Consider the following 25626-nt stretch of genomic DNA (forward strand, 5'->3'; position numbering starts at 1 on the left):
AGAGGGGTCCTGCCAGAGACTTACAAATACAGAGGCAAATGCTAGCAACCAACTATTGGACTGGAAATGGTGTCCCCAATGGAGGAGCTGGAGGGTGGTCCAGAAGAGCTGAAGGGGCTTGCAGCCCCATGGGGCAGAACAATGATTTCAGCCACCCAGATGCCCCAAGACTCCCAGGGACTGAACCATCAACCAGGGGGCACACACATGGTTCCAGCCAAAAATATGGCAGAGGAAGGCCTTGTTGGGCATCAGTGGGAGGAATGGTCCTTGGTCAGGTAAAGGCTCAACAGAGGCCCGAACAAAGGGAAACCGAGGAGGGAGGTGGGAGTGTGTCAGGTGGAGGCAGGAGGAGGGGGGTCTTTGGGGAGAGGGGAAATTGGGAAAGGTTTTACCATGGCAATGTAAATGAAGATGATATTCAATAAAACAAGAAATATTAAAAAAATTAAACAAAACCACTTGTGCAGAAATCTGCACATAGACTTTGTCAAGCATGTCAGTTATTGATCAGAATGATGAGTTATGCTTCTGCTACCAACCATCATTTTCTCTAATACAGGAAGCAACCTGGCATCTATATGCTGAAACATTTTTGCTGGCATGTTAACAACAACAGGAAAAAAAAACCTCTAAAAGAAGCCTGACTTGGGTATGATCTCAGCATGCAGGAGGCTGAATCAGTAAGAGTACCACAAATTTGATGCCAGCCAGGAAATAATACTGAGTTCACACCTGAACTACAGAGTGAGATTCTGCCTCAGAACAAACAAAAATCTCTCAACAAATTAGAAAAACAACAACAACAACAACAAAATGACAACTTCTTTTTGTAGAATGTAAGACCTGAAATGTACAGGATCAATATTATTAATTAAATAGATTTACACAGTAAATCTATAACTACAACATTAATAGCAAACTCTTATGGGCTTTACTTCATACCATTATCCAGATAAATTTCTCAGCATAGATACATCTGTCCACAGTAATACATGGTCTTGACAGACTAAAGACCAGACAGCCGAAGGTAGTTAAGGAAAACATTCCTTCAACCCAAGCCTGTTGCCGCCATCCACGTAGCTATCAGTATCTGACAGCTGAACCTGAAGACTAAGTCATGTTCCACTACAGCTCAGGCCGCACATGGATCACAGTATATTAAGCGTCCTAGTTAACGTGAGGGAGTGGCCCCGACCGACACCTGCAGCTATCCGCACACACGCAGTGTATGGGTGGAGCACATGAAGTGAACCCGAGTGGAGCATTCCCAAACAGCTCCTCAGGACATATAGAGCTGTACCACTCAAATGAAGCACAGTGAGTAAGTTCAGGGATGATGGGGCAGAACAGAATTTTAAATGTTTAGACCTCTCCTCAATGTGAGCCTAACAATGCCTCGGCATCCTAACGTGAACTCGTCACATTAATGCAGAACAGGGTTCAGAGAGCAAGCACTCTGGAATCCCAGGTTTTTGTTCGTGGTCATGCCTGTTGTTTAAGCAGCTGGTACCCTGCCTGTCAGTCAACAGGTTCACCCGTTCATCCGTCTAGCACTCTTCATCTAGCTTCCTCTCACGACTGCAACCACAACGTGGGGATAACTGGAAGACTTAAATCTTTACGTCACTGGCTCTGTCCCTTTTCTACCAGCACAATTATCGACATGTGAAACTAAACGCCATCATCTGGTCCTAGCCTACGTCACTCACTCCTTTTCATGCCATGATTAAAAGTAAGCCTGAAAAGTGTCACGCAGCATTCTCTTTCTCCACGTTACAGAGCTGATCTACACACAGGCTGAGTCCCAGGATGGATGGATGGACTGATGGACGGACACACAGAGAAATAGGCCAACGTTTAGGCTACTGTTGAGAGCGACTGTCAGACTCAGCCCAGGAGGGAGAGCAAGAAGCTGGAAGGGCTGGCTCCCCTCCAGCCCTGTGGAGTTGACACGCTGACTTGGTGATCTGCAGACTTTAAAATACGGCAGAGAATAAACAGGGCAGGATTAATGCTGTTTGGAGTTGCTCTTGGCAGCCTCCAATCCCTCACTCACACAACTGTTCACAGGGCCATGCCTGCCAACATCCGAATGAGCGGCAGTCAGCAGCAGAGTGGTAGAGAGCACCAGTCCCAGCAGCCTCTTTGTCTCTGATTCTCTAACACGGGGTTTTGAAATTTCCTTCTTAAAAGTGTCTGTGCTAATGACTTGATAATTGTTTACGACTTTTCTGTTGAAGTGTGAAGCACTGGCAGAGTAAATTTACAAATGTCAAGTACAATTTGAAAATTACTATGTCTTTCTGCCACCTCTAACACGCAGTTCTGCACAGGCCTGGTATTAAGCTAAAAGCATCAGAAACCATACTGGGTACTGAGTGACTGGCCTCCTGCAAAGGTCATGAGACAGACGTGGATGGATAATTCAATGTCCTATGGCAGGTGCCTTTGCCAGGGCAGCCAGAAAGAGCAAGTGGGCAGAGCAGGGGAGTGGTTCCCCACGGCCCTGTGTGTCCAAGACTTTCTGAGGAATTCTCAACAATTCAGAGGCAAGAATAAGGACAAGCAGGCTCTGTCCTTCCTTTCTGTGAGAGAAACAGCCACAGCATTGCCAGTAATGACAGCTCAACCTCTGTGCAGACTATATTGAAGAAAAACTGACAAGATATTCAAGATAAGATCTTAAATATACTTTTCAAAGGATGGAAGTCAATAGTGAAGCTCTGAGAATGTTTCCTTGGGCTGGAGAGATGGTTCAGCAGATGAAGCATATATATGAATACATAAAAATTAAAGTAAAATAAAAAATAAATAAACCATTTATTGGGCTGGAGAAATAACTCAGCGGTTAAGAGCACTGGCTGTTCTACCCGAGGTCCCAAGTTCAATTCCCAGCAACCACATGGTGGCTCACAACCATCTGTAATGTGATCCAATGCCCTCTTCTGGTGTGTCTGAGGACAGCTAAGTGTACTCATATAAATGAAATAAAGAAGTAAATAAATAAAGAATATGTTTCCTTTTCATTTCTTGAAATCTAGTTAAAATATTAGAACTAAAAACTTCAGTGCTTAGCACAATGGAAATGCCAATTGTAAATCAATTGTTTAGTATTGATTTGATGTGCTCTACATTCTATTCACTACAAGAGCAGTTATAAATGTTTTAAATGTGCACAGTATATGTCTGATAATTTTAAAATATTACAGGGTATAGCATTTTTTTGCATATTTTTTAGACAGAGGATTAAACTATAAGGTCACATGCATGGTATACAAATTCTCTGCCGCTGAGTCCCATATCCCTACACAACAATGAAACTATAAGAAAATATATATAAGACAAGAGTCTAAACCTAGCAAGACAGCAGGTAAAACTGTGGCCAATGTGAAGCCCTCCCCAAGTAGATCCTCAGTCTTGCTTATCAAACTGAGTAAGGACAGAGACCTCAGCCAGGACAGGTCAGCTTCTCCGTTTCTAGGCAGCCCTAGGGACAAAGATCTCGGCCTCTCCAAGGCACAGTATGCACACTGCGTCTAATACTTTAGTAATACTCTTTAATCTAAGAATCGTCTTAGAAACAACTGCTCACCGGCTTCCTTGGCTGTCTGAGAGACCCTCCCTGAGGAAGGTCCTTCCTCGACGCCAGCCGCCGTTCTCACTCCGGCAGCTTTCCTCCCCACACAGCTGGCTTACTGCAGTCCTTGCCTGTTATCCCCTGATATGGCTTTCCTATCAGGGTCCCTCTAAGACATGTCAAGCATCCAAGGACAGCTGGGTATGAAAGAACACGGGTTAAGCTGCCATACGGTGGAATGGCACTCGATTACCTGCCCAGCTTATGCATGACTGATTAAATGTCAAGTAGCTGATAAAGAAGACAACCTCAACTGCCACACTGTATGTAGAGAGAGCAGGACTGGCTTTAAGACAATGCTGAACGTCTGGAGACAAGGACGGCGACTGAAGTTGAAAGCTGGGGCTAAGACAACACTTCCACATAGTTCCTGAAAGCTGGCAATGTTTGGCTATAGCGATATATATAACAAATATATTATATATTTATATGTAATAACAGTCAGTGTGCGCTGTGCTATACACTAGCAGCTTCATCTCACACACACTGAAAATGTTTTACTTGAGACGTTTTTCTATAGTTACAGTACCTGGTACCATAGTCCACAACCACCCAGTCTTTCGCGGTTCCTGTGATGGCGTCATGATGCTGAAATAGTCCTAAGTTCCTTCTGGCTTCCGTCAGTGTTGTGTAATGAGGTGATGAAAGAAATTTATTTATCTTGTATTTCTGAGCTTGTTTCAAGGCCAAATGGTAAAGAATTTCAGCAGTCCTAAGTGCATAAAGAGTCATTAATATATTTTCTGAAACAACCATTTAAGTCACAATCACTGGTAATTTTGTTGTTGTATTTATTTTTGAGTCAGGGTCTTACTTTGTGGACCAGGCTGTCTCTCTCTGCCCACCCCCATCCCTCCACTGGTTCTGGATTAAGCACATGCACTACCATACCTGGCTCACTGATGATTATTAAATGTAGTTTCAAAAAGCAAATATACAATTTCAATGCAGATTCTTTATATAGAAAATACCAATGATAAATTTGTCTAGAAAACTAACATTGTACCTGTCTAATATTTTTATGTTTTCAACCACCAAAGACTATGGTGTTTACAGTGATTTTGGACGTATCAGTGTCCTGGAGATATTCCAGAGCCTGTGGGCAGGAAGGTAGGTCTCTCTGTATGGAACACAGTGAGGGAAGTGAAAGTGGGCAGAGTGAGAGACTGGGCCTGGCGTCAGCTTAGGAAACTTTAAAGTGCAGTGACACACCTCCTCCAACAGCCACACCTCCTAATCCTGCCCAGCTCCACCAACTGGGGACCAAGCATTCAGATTTATGAACCAAAGCGGGCTTCCAGCTCCTTCAAGCCCTCCTGCATTGCCTCTCGGGTGCTGGCATGAGACACAAGGCCTGGTTTCTGTACATTTTAAAGACTAGAGTGGCTTTGGGACAAGAATGTGAGCTTATGATCAGCAGATCACCCTTCAAAACAGCTTTCTTTCAAAATGTTTTCAAAAGCAACATGGACCAAAAGGCCTACGAAGGTCCTGCATCATAAACATGCTGGAGGAAATGGATGAAGTCACCTTCAAATTGTATCAATACTCAGGAAAAAGGAGGCATTAGAAATGTTTTCATAAAAAGTTGTGAGTTCTCTAAATTGTGAAAATAAGGCCATGATAATCTTTAATTTTAACATGTTTTTCTATATATTTCTACAATTTTATGAGAAATATTTTCCATGTAAATCTTCAAGTTTATCAGAAAATGTTTTTAATTCCACTTTTAATCAACTTAGGAATACTTTTATGCTTTCCATTATTATATCTATATAAACGTTTCCATGATAATCTTCAATTCTAAAATGTTTTTCTATATTTTTCTACAATTTTATCAGAAATCTTTTCCATGTAAATCTTCAATTCTATAACAAAATGTTTCTATCGCATATTTCAATTAATTTAGCAATGTTTTACATGTCTACCATTTTACTCCTTAATTTTCCATGAAAATTGTCAATTTTAACATGTTTATATGAAATATTTTCCATGTAAATCTTTAATTTTATCATAAAGTGTTTTTACTTCCCTGTTTTAAAAAAAAGAAGATAAGGAAAAGATAGAAACTAACTCCTACTTCAAATTTCTTGTCAGCCTCAAGCCATGGAAATGAGCAGGTCAGAGTTAAGTAAATGGAAGGCCCACTTACAGCCAGGGTGGACATCCCTGCTTTTGAAAACAGTAATACACTGTAGCGCTGGTTCTCAGCCTTCCTAGTGCTGCTGCCTTTTAATGCAGTTTCTCATGCTGTGGCAGTTCAACCATAACATTATTCTATTGTTCTTCATAACTGTAATTGTGCTACTGTTATAAACTGTAATGTAACTATCATATATATATATGTTCTGTATCTGTTATGTAACTACTGTGAGGGTGGAGACATACTACACTCTAGGAATATCTCAAAATCCACTAAAGACTTTGAACTGATTTTGTGTGTTTGCGTGCGTGCGTGCGTGCGTGCGTGCGTGCGTGCGTATGTGTGTGTGTGTGTGCGTGTGCGCGTGTATGCATGTATGCCATGCTAAGGCCTCAGACATGTTGAATAACAGCCTCACCAGTATGTTAAACTACCAGACTGCCTTTCTTATACATTTCTATCTTTGCTTTGCATATGAGACTGGAATATTACCATCAAACAACATGTTTGTTTTACATGAAGTAATAGTCAGAAATTTAAAACTATTGTATACTTTTTACTTCATCTTGCTATAAAGCATAATATAAAAATAAATTCCTAGTCATAACCACTGTACTTGAATATATTTCATCAGTGTGTTGAATATATTCACAACTCTTGCCATTAGAAAAATAATTAATGCTCAAAACTCACTAACACATTGGTATAAATCTTTATACTATTCATCATTTATTCAGTTTTATCATACAAAATTTATAAAAAATAAACATCACTCATGTCCATTTCTTTAGTATATAAAATCTATAATATAGTACTGTAAACATGAAACATATAATAAATATATTGTAAATATAAATACTCTTCTTTCGTATCTGTGATATTTTCTTAAAGAAATTTATGATTTTTTTTTTTAAAAAAAATGGTCTTTCTAAAATGTATTCACAAGACACTAACAGGCGAAAGAGGATGGATAAGCCTGACTTGATTATAGTATCAGGACTCAGCTTGAAGGGCCTGGACAAGTGGGGCGTGAGTGGTGCAGAACAGGACCTGTCCTTCCAAGAGGACCTGGGTAGGTCCCTAGTCCCCAGTCTCCAGAGCCCACAAGGCAGCTCACAGCCATCTGTAACTCCAGTTCCAAAGAACCTGATACTTTTTTCTGGCTTCTGCCAGCATCACGCACACATGTGTTGCTCATATACACATACATGTAAGCAAAACACACATACACGAGGTAAAAACAAATCTTTGAAAAAAAATCATCTTGAAGATAAATTTCTCTACTGGGTCCGAGGTGAAGGGAAAGACTTGGGCATCTCAGGATAGCTCAGTTCAGAGCACCTAACTTGCTTTCTTAGAAACCTGTTTCTAAACACGTCTGAATGTGGCTAGAGCGTGTGGACCATGTGGACACTCCAGTTCTCAGGCACACCGGACACAGTACCAGTGTTCCAGTGTAAAACCTTCCACTGTGAACATCGCAGACGAAGCTCTCTGTCGGTGACTCCAAGTTCTACTGATCTTTATGCTACTGTGCTTTCTCCTGGCATCCCTACAGAATTATTCACGGAATCACCCGCTTACCCATCAATTCTCAACGCTTTCCAATTCTAAGGAGAAAAGTCATATCGATGGAAAGGTACTTGAAACGAGAACTGAGCTGGAGCCTGAGCTGGAGCCTCTGACATCCCCCCACATAGACAGTACGCTCGTGTATTGAGAGGCCCTCTCAGAGCTGCTCAGAAGTGCTGTGTGCCTCTCTGACTCTAACAGTTCACCCTGCTGGGTTACCTGCCTGCGGATGCACAAGCACCATCCATGTTAACCATCCATGGTAACACAGGACGGACACGATACTGAAAATTAATTGCAAAAACAGAGAGTGCAAATGGAAGAAAATACAGCTCAATAAATTACTTTCCCTCAGAACCAAAAAAAGTATGCTAATTTAATTACACTATAGAGAAATATTCTGACTGCATTAAAACTCAAATGCACGGCACCACAGAAAGGACATACAAACGGATCTGAAGATCTGAAGGTCTACTACCTTAAACGAGATTCCATTATTCTGTCCATTCGTTTGTAGAAGGGTCTGGATGTGAAGTAGCCACTCCAGTAATGGTCATCTCGGTCAGCGTAAGTGAAGAAGTCTCCACTCAGGGTGGGGAACACGGACTGGGCTCCCTTCTCAGCTGCCACAGCTTTCTCCAGCGCGTCGAAATAATCTGACAAAGTTCCAAACTGGATCTAGGAGAAAGTCGTGTTTTAGTCATTTGCTAACAATCAATTAATACTTTATGTTATTAATTCATTAATAAAATAATTATGTAGAAAGAAAAATTAATAAGTATTTAGAAAGAGTTCCATGTTGACATGAGAACAAAGGTTAAACTCAGAAATGACAACAGGGGTGTGCCCAATGCCAGTGACTTTTTCTTTGAATTGTACTGAGGCCCAAATTTAAGAGAAAACACATCTAGGCAAGCAGTTTAAAGAATTATTTAGATCTACAAATCTATAGACCCAAAGGCTCAATGCGCTGAAGGCTTCAAACAAAAAGTAGTTCAAATGAATGCAGACAGGGCAGCAGTAAAAATCTGAAAAAGTGCAAAATGCTCCAAAGGTCTGAAGACAATGTTTCAGCCTCAAAGCGTCTCACGTATCAAGGAGAGGCTTTCAGCAGCCCAGTTACAAAGCGGACTCCACTGATCTGAGCAGCAGTGAGCGGGAGAAGGACGAGTACCTCACGGCAGCTGCCAAAGAGCAGCCAACGCCTGATGGGCAGAACACGGGAGAGCCTAGCGCAGGTAGAGGGCTGGCTGGGCGCCCTGTCACTGCACGAGACATAAAGACCCAGCAGACGACACAGACAAGAAGGATGGCTGAAGCACTGAATGGAGTCCCTTAGTGTGCCTACCAGGTGACAAAGTCCCCATGTCACACACACACACACACACACACACACACACACACACACAGGTTCTTATGGTAGCCAAAACCTGCCTACTATGTTCAAGCAGTTTTCTTCATATTAGAAAAAAATGGAAAACAACCTAAATTCCTAGTGTAGAAATATTTAAAGTAGGCTATAAGCACCAAATGGACACCAGAGATACTGGACAACACATAGGATAGTAAAAGAATGAGAAGTCACCTTTATGCGGTGAGAACCACACGTATCCGTGACAATGAGGGCAATTACTTAGAATGTAGTCAGGGAATCTGCTGGTTTAGTAAGGTGGCAGTGGGAGTGCCTGTCTCCAAGGAATTCGCGAGGCTATACCAACAAATACATATACACATACACATATACATATACACATACACATATACACATACATATAAACATACACATACACATATACATATAAACATACACATACACATATACATATAAACATACACATACACATATACATATAAACATACACATACACATATACATATAAACATACACATACACATATACATGGCTACTTAACCATGAGCTGAACAGGAACAACAGTTTGGTATTATAGACATTTTCTTAATAAACTTAAATCCCTACCACATAAATTATGATCCATTATGAACTGTTAAAATTTTCTACATAGAGACAGGACTTCCTTCTGCAGATATTCTATGTGCTAAGGATGGGTATGTGACTCTAATAAACATGTTTAATAGTGCATTTCTTCACATAGGCTCTCCAAGACATATTTGAAGCAATACTTAAAAAGGCTTTGCGGTCCAGATGCAATATATGCTTCTGATTTGAAACTTGTCTCAAGTAAAACATGTTTTATAAGGCTGAGAAGATATCATCCTGTTTAGATTCCTGTTACTAAGTTACTGCTACTTCTTATGGTCATAGGTAAAATATGACACCTGCGATTTGCTCCCACAAAAGCTAGAGGACACATCCAGAACAAGGGTGGCACTAAGCTCCTGACATGGTTATGAAGAGAAGGCTGCCATCTTTGCTCTTCAAACAAACAAACAAAGAACAAACAAGAAAAACAATAAAACCCACAAGGAATTATTATTTTCAAAATCATTCTGCTTAGGAAAAAAGAGAAAGTGTATTCTCTGAACACAAGACATTTGTCAAACCCATGAAACACTCATTCTGAAAAGCTGGTCACATCGGTAAGCCTCAGGAGGCAACAGCCAGGAGAAAACAATAACCTTTCCTTGCTGTAAGCAGAGTGGACGTCTGCAAGGGCAAGCCAGGACTAAGTAGGTGCACAGGCTTTAAATCACACAAAAGGAATGCTCCCCCCAGAGCTGAATTCCCTCACACACAGGAGGAAAGGATGACTTTTGGAAATGGCAGCACAGGGTATGGTAAATTTACACTGGTGTTTAATATGGCAGGTGCCAGGGACACAGGACAGAGGCTCAGCCTCTAAGGACATAAAGGCTCTCTCCTCACCTTCACTTTAAGATGGGGCTGGGAGTTCATGTAACTGAATAATTGCTCGTAGTTCCTGTACTGCAGATCCCATTCTGTGTATTCACTGAACCGAAAATCGTCTCCTAGTGGAGCCAGAAGAACTTTAGTGCGGAAAAGTTTTGACTTTTTCCGGTACTGATCCAGTAGCATCTGAGCCCTGTGAAAGTGACGGTGGGAAATGTTAAAAAAAAAAAAAAAAAAGTATCAGAAAAATGCTGACCTGGCAGCTCAGGAAAAACGACAGCTTAGAAACCAAAGGTGCATTATATGAAAAAATGTTAATGCCTTTTAAAAATTAGGTAAAGTGAAGTTTATAAGACAGATTTTCTACATCACTTAGATTTTCTACATCACTTATTGTCTGTTTTAAACAATTTGTTTACTGTATGGAAGTCACATCGTTTTCCAATAGATATCTTTTGAGACGTCATAGCCAACTGAGATACCCGTGACGTCCTGGAAGCTCCTTCCTTACCACAGCAATTAGACACCAGACAGCCTATGTTTTACAATAATCTTATATGGGAAGATGTAAGGTCTCTCAACTATATATCAATACTGAACTTTGCTCTACTTTAATATCCTACTTTCTAATGATCAAAAATCTAATAGTCTGGTAAAATGTGGATGAAAGCAAATTTAGAAAAACAATTAAAAGATATAAATCATGGCACCAGATACTTCCTAGAATTGTAATATTTTCCTTTTAAAGGAACAGCCACTCACTGTACAGCTGCCACCAAGCCACCATCAGCCTGTCCACGGTCACACTGCCCTGGTGAGTAGCTCCCGCTTGGCACCTGAGTTTGCTATTCTGGTTTCCATCCTCTTGGGCTCTGACCCATGACCCCCAAGGTCAGCCAAGCACGGCATGCTGATGTCAACAGCTTTTATACTTCAGGGTCAGTGTCCTGGAGTAACTCCCTTTGGGGGACACTGAGTTGGGACACCATTAAGAAAACAGGAAGAAAGGCTCACAAAATGAAATTAAAAGAGCAGATGAACCCAGAGCCATTCAGGGTGGAGAGAGCCAAAGCTTACGGACTCATGTTTGAATGACAAGAGTGGTTTTTCGCCTAGTATTCCAATCTTCACTTCAAAGATTATCCAAAAGTAAATTCCAATTCCCAATATCCAACTTAGGAAAGTACCTCAAGGAACATGAATAAGAGGTATTTTATGAAAAATAACATTTAATTAAACCTAGAATACCATATGGACATTCTGAAATTCATATCCTCTGAAACCGCTTTGCAAATACAAATTTTTAGCAATAATTTAATAGCTTTAAAGTATCATCATAGTAATTTCTTCTAATATATCATTCTTAGTTTTAGTAACTTGGTGAGTAAAATGTAGCCATGGTGATTTCAATAATACATGATTCTTAGTTTTCTGAGATTAGCATTCCATGAGTTAGTTAATCTTTATTACCAAGTAGTTAAATTCCACATTTTCCAAATATATTTTTAATTATTAGTTGTAATTTCAAATGCGCATGAAAAATGAAACAGAACTCCCTCCCCCAGTAAAAGAAATTAAAATAAAATATAACAACAGAAAAAACATGTACTATAGATGAGCACTCAACTATATTCCTGAGGTGGTGGCAATAATAATAATAATAATAATAATAATAATAATAATAAATGTTGACTAATAAACTAAAGCTTATAGGTTTGGTTTATACACAGAGAGAAAAGACACTATAAGTATTACTATGCCTTTATCTTTGGCAGTCTTCATAACCATTACAAACAGAAACCCCTCCTGATTTATATAATATTATAACTACTTATTTAAAAAGTTATTCAACTATTTCCATGTAACCTCCCCCTTGCTCTCTCTCAAACTCAAAGCCTATATTTAATTATATATATACATATATATTTCTAAAAATACCAGGAACCCAGAACTCTTACTGTACTAAACTATTTTTTAAAATGTAAATATATAGATGATAATACATAATTATTAATTTATTCAAAAGCAGTATTCTTTTTCTAAGAATTTGATGTTTCTATATTACAACACAACATATTACACATTTCTCACTTTTAGTGTAGTAACTGAACTTTATAAGAAACTATACATAACTTAAAATGAGAAGTTTCCTTCATTATTGCATTTTTTTCTGAGGAAGTAGTCCATCCTTGCAATTTTTATTATTTAATGTATTTAAGTATAAATAATTCTAATTAAAGTCTTCTGTAAGTCAAAAACACCAGAAAGATACAAAAATGTGTATTCAACCAAGCAGTGCAAGTCACCATTATTGAAACTGTTATTAAGGTAAGAAATAATTATACTCTCCGTGTGCTCCATTTTAAAAAATGTGTTTTTGCAGTTGAGTTGCTTTTCTTACCACTTCGTACAATGAGGACCAAAAGTCTTATTATCAACAGAAGTCTATGAAATCAATCAAACGCAGCAGAAAGCTTTTACAGTGAGTGCAAAGGGGACGGTAATAACAGCGTATTGTAAGTTAGCCATTGTATATTGATCTGCCATTGTTCACGTGCCATTAAATTATAACGCGCAATGGCATGGTCGAGGCGCTGACATTCTGAAGCTGCATTAGATCTGGTCTGAATGAGGACAATGCTGACTGTCAACACCCACTTATTCAGCCCTTCAACAACACGGAAGTGCGTGAGTGGCCACGGTGTTCTTGATGTCTTACAAAACACACGTTGTAATACCTGCTTTGGACATTCCCAGGAGATATTGCTTCTGGGGGAACGCCCCAGGGACAGCCATATCTGCCTCCAGGAAGCCGTTTAAAATCAAACTGGCAGCATATTTTCGGATCAGGTCCACAGGTGTGGGGGATGTCGTAGCTGTAGAAGGGCATCATATGGCACAAGATGTCTGTGACAGATCCAAGATCTAAAATAGAAAGTCAACATATTTCCACTCATGAAATTGTTTCTCTACAAAGCTACCCAGATGCCATCATTTTATACATCTCTAGGAAATGCAAGCTGAGCAGTAAATCAGCAGGCATTTTTATACTCCAGAAGCACTTCACAGCCGCAGCTGAAGGAAGGCCTCTGGCTCACCCACGCTGCCCTCCTCTATCTAGTAGAACTGAAAGAGAAATGTCCCGGGTGAACCAGCAATTGCTGACCTGGAGGACACAACCTGAGCAAAAGTAAGAGTTACAGCTGGCTCATGCAAAACCTCGACTTGTCAATGGTGAGCTGCCAGCTTCTGCTACATCTGTTCCTGGGGATACACTGTGACGGCCAGGTCAGCCAGGGAGGCTCAATGAGAAAGGGAATGAGGGGGGCTAAGGGGACAAAGGAAGAAGGGTGGGCAGAGGAGGAAAGCCCCAGAGGAAGACCAATTCCCCTGGCAGGAGAGAGTGTAACACTGGAAAGTTCATGGAGTCTCTCCTGCTGCTTCCAGGAATGAGTCAGCAGTATTTTCCATCACAAAGGGAACATAGGAAAGAGGAACTTTCAATTCAAAAGTCAAACTGCTAGCCACTGAAAGAGGAAGGTGTTTTAGTTAAGACCCCGGTCTCTGCATGAGACTACTGCCCAGTACAGGGCAGAAGCAGACCACCAGGAAGACTAGAGGACTGAGGGATCAGATGACGCTAGCTTTAGCAGCTCCTTCCTTTCATGTATGTGTGCATCTCCAGTTCCCACAATGAGTATTGCTTCTTTCATAAGGACGAGGGAGTCAGTGAATATTTTTAACAATGAAAATAACTGCTTCATTAAGAACAAAACACACAAACAAGCTATACCTAATTTGAAAACATCTTTCAGGAAACCACATTCTCAAACCTACCCAAGAAGCCCTAATAGGTTTTAACTACATCTTTGACAAAATTTTAAACCATTCAAAACCTGTGTATGTGCTGTCCCATGCGAGTGTCAATGAACTACACCCCTAAGTTTGCCATCAAAGGACAATGGTCACTGCTTCAGATATAATAGCAAGCCATCAGGAGTCCCAAAACTGGTGGTAAATAACCCCTACTTTCTTCTTTGACCAAGATATAGTCTTGACCTAGCATCTTTCCTAAAATATCTTTACTCTGCAGCTTATTTTATATAGTTCAATCTCCTGGATGTGTCTATATTGTACTACATCAAAATGTAATTTTACATGTAAAGTTTATATGTAAAATGTAATTTCCTTATACACAGAATAACTTCTAGCTGTGGTAAACACAGAAAACTACTCAATAATTTCTTACTAACTGCTAATTCAAAGTAACTTGAAACACACCAATTATTACAAAGCTTCTACAAATTAATTGTTTTTCATATTAATATGTATTTGGTTAAACTATACATGATGTAACAAACACCCTTCAAGAACTGGATCTCCCTGCAGGGTGAGTTTTTCCAGAATTAAATATAGATGGATGGATGGATAGATAGATAGATAGATAGATAGATAGATAGATAGATAGAGATAAATAGATATAGATGATAGGTAGATAGATAGATAGATAGATAGACAGATAGACTAGATAGATATGAAAGTTGATGTTAAAGATGCATAATGTTAGAGATAGAGAATTCCTAGACGTAGATGGATGATAGATGATAGAAATAAATAGATATATAGCTAGGTAGACGTAGACAGATGATAGATAGGTCAATAGATGATAGATAAGTAGAAAATAGAACGAATTATGTCCTCCTTGAAACACAGGTAGTCAGTGGTCTCTTTGCCGGGATGGAAGTCAGGCTCAGCCACACTGACATTGGAGCAGAGGCTGCAGCTTTGGGGGCTATACAACACTGAGTTCTACCTCCCCACAAATGTCTTCACAAATCTAAGCTTCTGTTTCTTTGCCATAAAAAGATTAAATCAACTCAGGATGGTTAGAGAGACTGAGAGGGGGGATCATAAAGCATTTCATATAAGGTATGCCCTACAATACAGATTCAACAAATAAAAACAAATATAAAACACCCCGCTGGGTACCCAGATTTAGATTTCACACATCCTCCTCCTGGGTCTAGCTGGTGAGAACCCCTGACTTCCACACTATGATTTTTCCAAAATCTGCCAGATCTAGCTCGGGTCCCACTACCCTGCCCTGCCCCATCTGTACAATCCACCCGTGTAGTTAACAACCTCTAGGCTTCTACAGAGTCTCATATCCCTTACCCAACCTGTTTGAACACCCTCATGTCTGCAGTCAGCCCTTATACTTATGTAAATAACCATAGATTGTTTCTGCAAAGCTTCCAATCACCCCACTTGGTAACTAGAGTTCCTATGCCCTCCTATACCAGGGTCTAGCCTGGTGAGATCACCTTACTATCCTATCCGTGCATTTTCCAAACTCCACCAGATCTAGCCTGGGGCCCACAACCAATGAACTAGCCTATTCTGGCCTCTCTTTCCTACTCCACAAAAGAGCTTTAGGAATTGGCCAGGATTATTCTATCTATACCCCAGTATACAAGATTCTCCCCCAAATTATATACAAACTTTCAAGCCAGCAAGATCTACCTCCAAAGTCCAGTCTTGAAGGAGGAAGCACAGTTTATATACCAGCCTGGTCCTCTTTGTCCACTTGGCTTCATTCCACCCAAGCTATACCCAACCATTAGGTCCAACACTGTTGATATATTTTCTCTTCTGACAAAGCTGCTCTGCCTAGAACACACTCAACTAACAAAAGAAGTCCATACAACTGTATCTCATCACAAAAATACCAGCAGTAGTAAAGATCAAGCCAGTTTCTTCTGTCCAGAACCTACCAGTCCTGTAGAAATGTTTATCAGTGAGAATTACATAGAGGAACCCCAAGAATCAGGATTTTTTTTAAAAATCATAAACTTCATGAAAAGATTCAAAGAATTTTTAGAAATCAAATCCACACACACACACACACACACACACAATCAATGAACTTAAGGAGAAAAAGATTAAGGAAAATAAATGCGTAAGGAATAACCAAGAAAACGTGAAACAGAATGCATGGAAAATTTGACATGGACAATCTGAGACTTGGGAACAGAAATCAGTCAGGAAATACAAACTCTGAAGAAGACTCAAGCTGAAATAAAGACAGATTTGGAGATCCCAACAATTCAACTAAGAAACTCAAAGGAAAGCCTGCCAAAAAGAATGAATCAAGCAGAAAAACAGAATATAAGGATGTAAAAGTAAGTACAGAATCTATGCAGAGTCAAATAAAATAAAGCACAAGAAAGGAACACAAAGGAAGTATAGGAACCCATATTAAAAAGCAAAACAAAACAACCATTTCAATTATAAGCATAGATGAGAAAGAATCCCAAGTCAGTGGCACAGACCAGATCTTCAATAAGATCATAGAAGAAAAGCTGTTCAAACCAAGGAAAAGAACACTTAGAGGGATAACATAGGCCCAGCGAGCATCTAAAACAGAAGATGAGAAAAGAAAATATCCATGGCATATCTGTCATAGCTAAAACATTCAGTATATATAACAAAGTATATTGAAAGATACAAGAGGAAAAAAACCCCACAAGTCACATACAAAGAAAAACCCACTAAAATAGCAGCTGAATTGTAATTAGAAACTTTAAAAACCAAGAAGAGTCTAAAGAAAAGCAACCAAGTCCTGAAAGACTATGATAGCCAACCTAAAATAATATACCCAGCAAAACTATCTGCCATGATTGAAAAGGAAAACAAAATACAAAAAAAAAAAAAAAACAGCCAAACAAAACAACTTTCACGATATAAACAGCCTAAACAAAAATATATCCAACTAACTGAACGAAAAAGCATTGTTTCAGGCCAAAGAGAAAACTGAGCATCATCAGAGGAAAGAAATATGGAGCTGCAATCATTAAAATATAAAATAATAATAAGATCATAAACAATACCAAATATCAACAACATCATGACCATATTTAATACACATATTCCAATCATAACATTAAGTATTAATCGACACAATTCTCCAATCAAAAGGCACAAACTGAATGAACCAATAAAGAAAATCTAGAGTAGGAGAGATGATGCTGCAGTTAAGAGCACTAGCTGCTCATTGCAGGACTTAAATTCATCCCAGCAGCCACATGGTGGCTTATAACCAACCACCCATAGTGGGATCTGATGCTCTCTTCTGGTGTGCAGATATATACGTAAGATATATAAACAAATAATAAAAAATCTTAAAAATGAATAAACAAAATCTGTTACCTGCAAGCAAAAACACAACTCAGTTTAAAGATGGGCACCACTTCAGAGCAGAAAGATGGACAAAAGTTCTCCAATAAAATGTGACCACGGAGCAAATAGGCATTGCTATCTGAATATCCAGAAAAGTAAACTTCAAACTAAACTTAATCAGGAGTAGAGAGAGATACTTCATTCCATCAAGAAAACAGTTAATCAAGAAGACATTACTATCCTAAACCAATAAATACCAAACTCTGGGGTACCCAATTTTCTAAAATATCTACTACTGGATTTAAAGAAACAGAGTAACATGACTCAATTAATAGCAGGTAACTTCAATACCACACATTCTCCAATAGACAGGTCATCCGAACAGAAATTAAACAGAACAATATCAGAATTAATTGGTATCACACAGCAAATGGACTTGCAGATATCGTCAAAATTTCCAACACAAACACCAAAAAATACACATTCTACTCAGCAGCACACAGCTTCTCCAACAGAGATTATATCTTACACATGTGCATGCACACGCACACACACTCACACACAAATCTTCAATAAGGTAGAAGTTTCTCCCTTTATCCTTTGAGACCACAATGAAATAAAACTTAAAACTGACAGCAAACAAATCACAATAAGCAAATTCAAGGAGAATAAATAACTAATAACTGAATGATGAATGGGTCAGAAAGGAATAAAAATCTTGCTGGAACTAAATGAAAATGAAACACAACAAAACCCTGGAGACACGGAAAGCCTGAGAGACACTGAACGCCACCCTACGAGGGAGACTGACGCCAACATTGAAATGTCGTGTTAAATCAGGAGAAGTACAAATACATGCCTTATGATGTGACTCAAAAAGATGGGAAACATGAGCAAGCCAAATGCAAACCCAGCCAATGAATATCATAACAAAAAACTAGAGAACTTTAGAATATAGAAGCAAAGAAACAAAACAAAAAGAATCAACAAATCCAAAACTAGAGGAGATTATATGGAGTGAGGTCCCCTAGAACCTAAAAGACAAATGTCACAGGATCTCTATGACTGGAGGTTCCTAAGCTCCCAAAATCCCAGTGTGAGTACATAGCCTGGATAACTGAAGAAACCAGTTACAGATAAAAGTACCAATTGGGGAAGAGAGGGTAGGAAGGCTGTCAGAGCCAGAAGACAAGGGAGTTTGCTGAGGCTGTGCCTCCTGCGGGAGTCAGAAGTTACAGCCACAAAGGCCAACCAACATTCCCACACCGCCCAAAAGAGATCTGAACAGGACACCAGTGGACATGCTAAAGTAGATGGGGAAAGGCTAAAAGGCCTCAAAACTCTACACAAAGAACTACACACAACTAAGGAAAGCCAAGAGTAGGAGAAACAGTCTTTCCCAAGGAGGAGTCCACTAACTGGTTTTCCAGAACTAAAATGTCAGCCTTGAAAACATGAGTACAAGCAACAATACAGGAAATATATTTTATACATACACACATAATAACAATTACTGAAGAGGCCATGGGTCTGAAAGAGAGCTAGCCTAGCAGGGTTCATGGAAGGGTCTGGAAAGAGAAAGCAGAAGAGAGGAATGTTTCACTTGTATTATTTAATGGGGCTGGTAAAGGCAAGACCTCCCATATATACAGTCTCCTCCAGAGAAAACAGGGTGAATTTTGTCCTTATTTGTCCACATACACACATTCTGCATAGGATGAGGACTCTCTGGGAAGACAGAATTCATGGCATTCCAACGTAATGTCTTGTAAGACACAGAGACAAGAGAGAAGGAAGGAGCACCAGCTGCGCCTGAGACACGTGACGGCATGAGTCCTAAGGGAAGCTCACTTTCTGAGAAAATAGAGCTTTTCCCACTATCAAGCCCTCCGGTGCCATAAGCCCCAACAAATCTTTTCTTTTATAAGTTGCCTTGGTCTTGGTGTCTCATCACAGCAACAGAAAAGTAACCAAGATACCCACACTGCTGCAAGTTCAGAGCCCCTGAGACCTTGGTCAACGGAGTCATCAGCTTCCATCAGATTCTACGTACCCCAATTCTGCCTCCAGAAAAATTCCAGTGTTTTTTGCAAAGAAAAGTGTTTTTTGACTGAATAATGGACTCTCTGGATGAGCATGTGTGAAAATCCAGCACGTTTGAGAAGATAAGCCATTGTGGGTGAATGTCCAAAGGGATCGATGGCCCAGCCCGATCGAGGTTTCACTCCTGTTGATAAAGAAAGGAAGAATTAATGTTCTTTTTTTTATTTTTTGTTTTAACAATAAGCGAAATAAGTTATGTTGCACTGAGACACATCAGAGCTCCAGGCTCCTGGGCTTGAAGATAAAGGGAGCTCCCATTATACCACCTCACAGTTATAATTATGTGACATCAACTTCGGAAGACAAATGCCCAGTCCACCCAGGAACTGCTGATCCTTCAACTCAACTTACACCTCCAAATCCCAACCGTCTGCCACTGACACCTCCAAACAGCCCAACATCCCCATGTCACCCAGTGGCAGAACTGGCTGCAATGATTTGACAGTGTGTCACTGAATCTCAAAGGGGTCTGATGTTCTTTTCGCTCTCCCTAGAAAGGGGTTAATGGAAGCTTCAAACACGGCTCAGATCAGTTAGAAGAGCCATCAGCTAAAATGTGTCTGTTTCAGAGAACCAAATGTGGCAAACATAAATAAATGCACAAATAAATGCACAGGTTAGAATTAATGACACATGGATATTCATCTAGCATCATACAAATCTGGTCATTCAATTCCTCAAGACTCTCAAATAAAGCTTCTATGTACAGTATAAAACTTGGCATAGCTAACAGAACTCCGCAAAGGTCTTTTTTTTCCCACTCAAGCACATGTTTAGCATTCTCTCACACATCTACAAACATGGGATGGTCGAGGGTTACAAAACTGACTTGAAGCTGACCCTGGCTCTAGTAGGAAATACTATCATTCAAATAGCTATGGCCCAAAGTAACTTATAAGACAGCAGAAAAACCTTGCTGAATAATTCTAACATATAACACAGGAAGCCGGCAAAGAAGACTGAGAAGGAAGACCCAAACAAGACTCAAGTAAATCAAAATACACACACATGCATGCAAGGAGGACAGTTCTTACTCTTGATGTATCTCCTAAAAATTTATTATATTTTATTTATTTAACTGTGATGATTAGTTTTTATGTCAACTTGACACAAACAACAGTCATGTGGGAGAAGGGAACCTTGATTGAGACAATGCCTCCCTAAGACTGGACTGTGGACAAGCCTGTACAACATTTTCTTAATTAGGGATTAATGAAAGAGGATTAGTCCATTGTGAGTTGACCCTGAGCTGGTAGTCCTGGGTTCTGTAAGAAAGCAGGCTGAGCATGCCATGGGGAGCAAGCCAGCAAGCAGCACCTCTCCCTGTCCTCTTGTCTTAAGAGTTTCTATTCCTGCACAAACATCATGACCAAGAAGCAAGCTGGGGAGGAAAGGGTTTATTCAGCTAACACTTTCACATTGCTGTTCATCACAAAAGGAAGTCAGGACTCGAACTCAAACAGGTCAGGAAGCAAGAGCTGATGCAGAGGCCATGGAGGTATGTTTCTTACTGGCTTGCTTCTCCTGGCTTGCTCAGCCTGCTTTCTTATAGAACCTAAGACTACCAGCCCAGGGATGGCACCACCCACAAGGGGCCCTCTCCCTTTGATCACTAATTGAGAAAATGCCCCACAGCTGGATCTCATGGAGGCACTTCCCCAACTGAAGTTCCTTTCTCTGTAATAACTCCAGCCTGTGTCAAGTTGACGCACAAAACCAGCCAGTATACCTCTGCATCATCTCCTGCGTACAGGTTCCTGCCTTGTTTGAGTTCCTGTCCTGACTCCCTTTATGATGAATAGAGATGTGGAAGTATAAGTTAAATAAACTCCTTTTTCTCTACAAGCTACTTCTGGTCACGATGTTTCATCACAGCAATAGTAACCATGAGACATTAATTATCTGTTAATTATCTGTATCCCTGGTGGTGATGTGAGTGTTGATATGGGTACCCATAGAGTTCAGAAGAGAGCATTGCATTCCCAGCAGCTAGAATTAGAGGTCATTGTGTGCTACCAAACATGGGTGCTATGAACCAAATTTGGGTCCTCTGGAAAAAGAGACACTGGTCTTAACTGCAGAATCATATCTCCCATCCTCTCCTACAAAATATTGTTTAGAAAGAGAAACTTTAATGTATGAGAAATAAGTTTATCAGATATACCTTCACAAACTAATGAAGGTTAGCACAGCCAACACTGGAACAGGGAGGTATCATGTGCCTCTCATAAGATACAGGGAATAAGATAAAACCATTAGCACAGAGAAGTTCTAGCCAGAGATAAATACTAGAGTGATAACCTAACGCCATGGAAGAAAATTCAGATTGACATACTTTTTCCAAAACTGGCTTGAACTCTTCAAAATACTGAGGTCAAGAAACTCAAAAAAAAAAAAAAAAGCTGAGGAAATGCTTGAGACTAGAGCAAACTAAAGACATGACAACTGAGTGTAACACATGATCTTGGACAGGACATGTGACTCTCAGCAGGAACAGCAGCCTCTAACCACAATGGCACTGGAAGATGCCGCGTGTGAGTCGGACTATCTCATGCCATCATCCCTAATTCTCCTGGTTTGACAACCTTCTTTTTACACATGAAAGTTCCCTGTTTTCTTCGCAAACATGCGGTGAAGTGTTTAGAAAGGGAGACTAAGTGCCTCTGACTGACTGTCACATGGTTCATTAACCAAAATGCACACGGACCTGTGTTCAGGAGGTACAGTGTCTTTCCCAAGTAATGCGCTAGAACATTTTATGAGTGTGAGATTTAAGAAGGCTGGGTATCATCACAAATAAAGGGAAAGGTAAGACTGGACACAGGACAATGATAGCATCAAATGTCAGAGAGTTTAGTGTCCATCAGTTTAGACCTGCAGCTTCATCGATGAACTTTTCCCTGTCAACATCACTGGAGCACAGAGGAGCAACTAGCTGCAATGAGAAAAGGAATCCATACACATACCAATACGGAGAGAAGGGGGGACTGCATTTCTTAAAAACTGTGATAGGAGGGAAAGTCAGCTGGGGAGAGACTTCAGGATTCTAGAACTTGCTGGTGTTTTCCTTGGCATTAGACTTTCTTTGATATATACAAGGGTAAGAGGATGAGGTAATATAAAAAAATTCCAGACAATAATAGTATACATCACATATATTTACAAATCATCTACTTGAATTCTGCTGAAAAGTTACTATCCTACTTTTCTATATAGAATGCCAGTTATTTATATAAAAGTATTATTTAATACAAAGTTTACTATATAACTATTATTTTGCATTATAAGTAATTAAAATATTTTTGTTTCCGATAAAACTATTTAATTGCCATTTTAGATAGAAATCATATTATATCTATAATTATGTAAATATTTTTCATATTAAAAAATCTACCTAGAACAGAAGGGTCTCTGGGCAAACTCTTACAGTAAGTTTTTCAAATGTCCATAAAATTTTTAGATTGTAAAGAATGCAATCTGACTAGTTATTACATTAAATATCATAAGCCAGTAAATAATTCACATAAATGTAGCACATTAAGAAAGAAATCTAATCTCATTTTTGAAAACAAATATAAAAATCATAAAATGTAAAACACTAAACAGATTGAACTCCACAACACCCAAGCCAAATGGGATTTGCTCTGGAAGTCAATGACTTTTTAATTGAGCAAACTGCTATCACACTCATAGAACAAATTACAAAAATGACATATTGTTAATAGATATCCGAAACAAATACGGTACGTATTGTAAATTGAAAAGTATTAAAAAGAATTTCCTCAACACTATTAAAAATATCTACATATGCTAATAGATAATATATTTAGCACGTCTAAGTAATTTCATTAAATATCTGAAATAATGTCAAGTATCATTGTTAACATATGACTACAGAAGACTTGAACAAAGCGAACAGATTCATGGTCTAAGCACTAACTGTATTACATGGATAATTGTCATATTTAAGGAACTACATATTTACTATATCTAATAATGTTGTGGGAAATTTTAAAATGACCAGCAAGTTCCTACACTACTCCAGGCACTGGGGGACCACATGGCCCCAGCAGGGTGTTCTCAAGCAGTGACCTCCCGCCTAAAGGTTAGATGTCACAATACCCAATTACCCGGTAAAATCCAAACTCTAGAAGCTTAGAATTAATCAGTCAGATTTATATATCAAATTCTCAATTCACAATATGCCCACACAATAAATTCAGGGCCAACTGATAATGGTACAAGCTGCCCACCTAGATTAGACAAGTTACCCAATTATTCTATTCCTGTCTGATATATATCTACCTGTGGCCATTTAAAGCCACACAGAATCTGAATCATCCTGTTCACCCTCCATCTTGCTTCCTCCTCCCCTACCTGTCTCCTTTGTCCTGTCTCTGTAACTCTTCCCTCTGCCTCCCTTGTCCCTGTCCAATCACAGGCCTCCTGATGCACTAATATTTAAATTAATTAGACAGAGAAAATCCTGCCACAATATAGTCTATTAGTAACAAAAAGATAAAGTATACATGCTAGTTAGACTTTTACAGTTACACATTCAAACATACAAGTCAAAAGTTGTCTTAAATATTAGATACCAGTATGGTTAGTGTTCATTGTAGACTTGGCAGATTCTAAAATAACCTGGGTGATAGACCTTGGACATATCTGTGGGGATAGTCTTGACTATGTTAATTGGTGGCTGAAGACACCTTCTAATTGCAGGGTAGGGCCTCTGCAGGTTAGGGCCTAGGCTATGTGTGTGGGAAAGCAAGCTGGGCTCTAATTTGTCTTCAGTGCTCTTTGTGGTAGACTCAAAGGCAGAAGCTGCTTCAAGCACCTCCTTCAGCTTCTACATGTTGATGGGTGGTAACTCTCAACTATAAGCTAAAATAAACCCTTTCTCCTTTAAGTTGCACTGCCAGAGTATTTTATCACAGCAACAGAAAATGAAATTATGACAGGTATCATTAAAGACAAAAGAACATAATCTAGCAAGATGGCTCAGTGGGTAAAGCACTCCTGTGCAAGCCCAATTTCTAGAACTCAGCCCCAGACATCAAAGTAGAGGGAGAGAACAAACCCCTGAACATCATCTTCTGACTACCATACACCCACCAGACACATACACATCTGCACACTCACTCATATACCACACACACATACTCACAAACACACACACATACTTACACACACACACACATACTCACACACACACACACACACACATACACACACACACACACACACACACACATACACACACACACACACAGAGAGAGAGAGAGGGAAAATGAGAGACTTAGACAGGAACAGAGAGTAATAAAATCTTAAACAACAGATGGACAATCACAGGAGAGTAGGAAATCTCCACACATCATACACATGAGCAACCTCTCAGATGCTCACACAGAAAGGGAACAGGCCAAGTGAATGACCAGTGTGAGAGACTAAAAAACATCAAAACAGGCAAAACTGTGGGCAATGAACACGAGCTGTACTCCCCATCCTCAGCTGAGAAAGAGACTCGAGGAGAAAGAATAAAGTCCCGTATCTCTCCTGAAATTGTTGCCTGCAAAGACTGGCACCAGAAATATTGGCCAAACTATGGAAGAAATCCATTGCTGGTTGAATGTACAATAGTAAAAGCACCTTGAGAAACCCCTCCCCCCTACAGCAAGTCTATTCCCAGGATTTATCAATGGCAATAAAACACATGCCTAGAAAGAGCTGGCGCCCGTGTCACGCAGCTCACACCTAGAAGTGCACTACAGACAGCTGTCAGGAATCTAGTCTAAAATCAAACACTCAGCCATGAACAGAAGTGAGTTAGCAACATAGACCTGAACCTATCACAAAAACTTTTCAGTAGTGAAAAGATATAAGATTGCTAATCAAAGGAATCAATACACGCAGCTATGCACACTCCCAGTAAATACTCCTAAATGAAATCAAGAGGAAAACCCCATTTACAATGGCAGCTAACAAAATAAAGTATCTAGAACCAAACTCAACAAAGAAGCAAAACTTTCACAATAAAAGCTGTGAAGCCGTCACTGAGGGGAACCGTGGGTCCACACAAATGCAAACACGGCTCACAGTCGCGCATCGGCCGGCGCATCGGGATTTGCTGTGGTTAGCATGGGGCTATTTCTTGCC

The 25626-nt window shown here is 39.7% G+C and overlaps 1 protein-coding gene across 1 annotated transcript in view; it reads right to left on the reverse strand.

The window, feature by feature from the left end:
• The window catches only part of Man2a1 (mannosidase alpha class 2A member 1), a 162371-nt gene that overhangs the window by 85008 nt on the left and 51737 nt on the right, over positions 1–25626 (reverse strand). The window contains exons 6-10 of the mRNA XM_052191903.1: positions 19418–19591; positions 12924–13110; positions 10201–10378; positions 7834–8033; positions 4170–4352 (exon numbers count right to left, since the gene is read on the reverse strand). Coding sequence (XP_052047863.1) covers positions 4170–4352; positions 7834–8033; positions 10201–10378; positions 12924–13110; positions 19418–19591 — 922 coding nt within the window. The remainder of the gene's footprint in view (positions 1–4169; positions 4353–7833; positions 8034–10200; positions 10379–12923; positions 13111–19417; positions 19592–25626) is intronic.

Source organism: Apodemus sylvaticus, chromosome 9, assembly GCF_947179515.1.
Source record: "Apodemus sylvaticus chromosome 9, mApoSyl1.1, whole genome shotgun sequence".
Lineage (NCBI taxonomy): Eukaryota > Metazoa > Chordata > Mammalia > Rodentia > Muridae > Apodemus > Apodemus sylvaticus.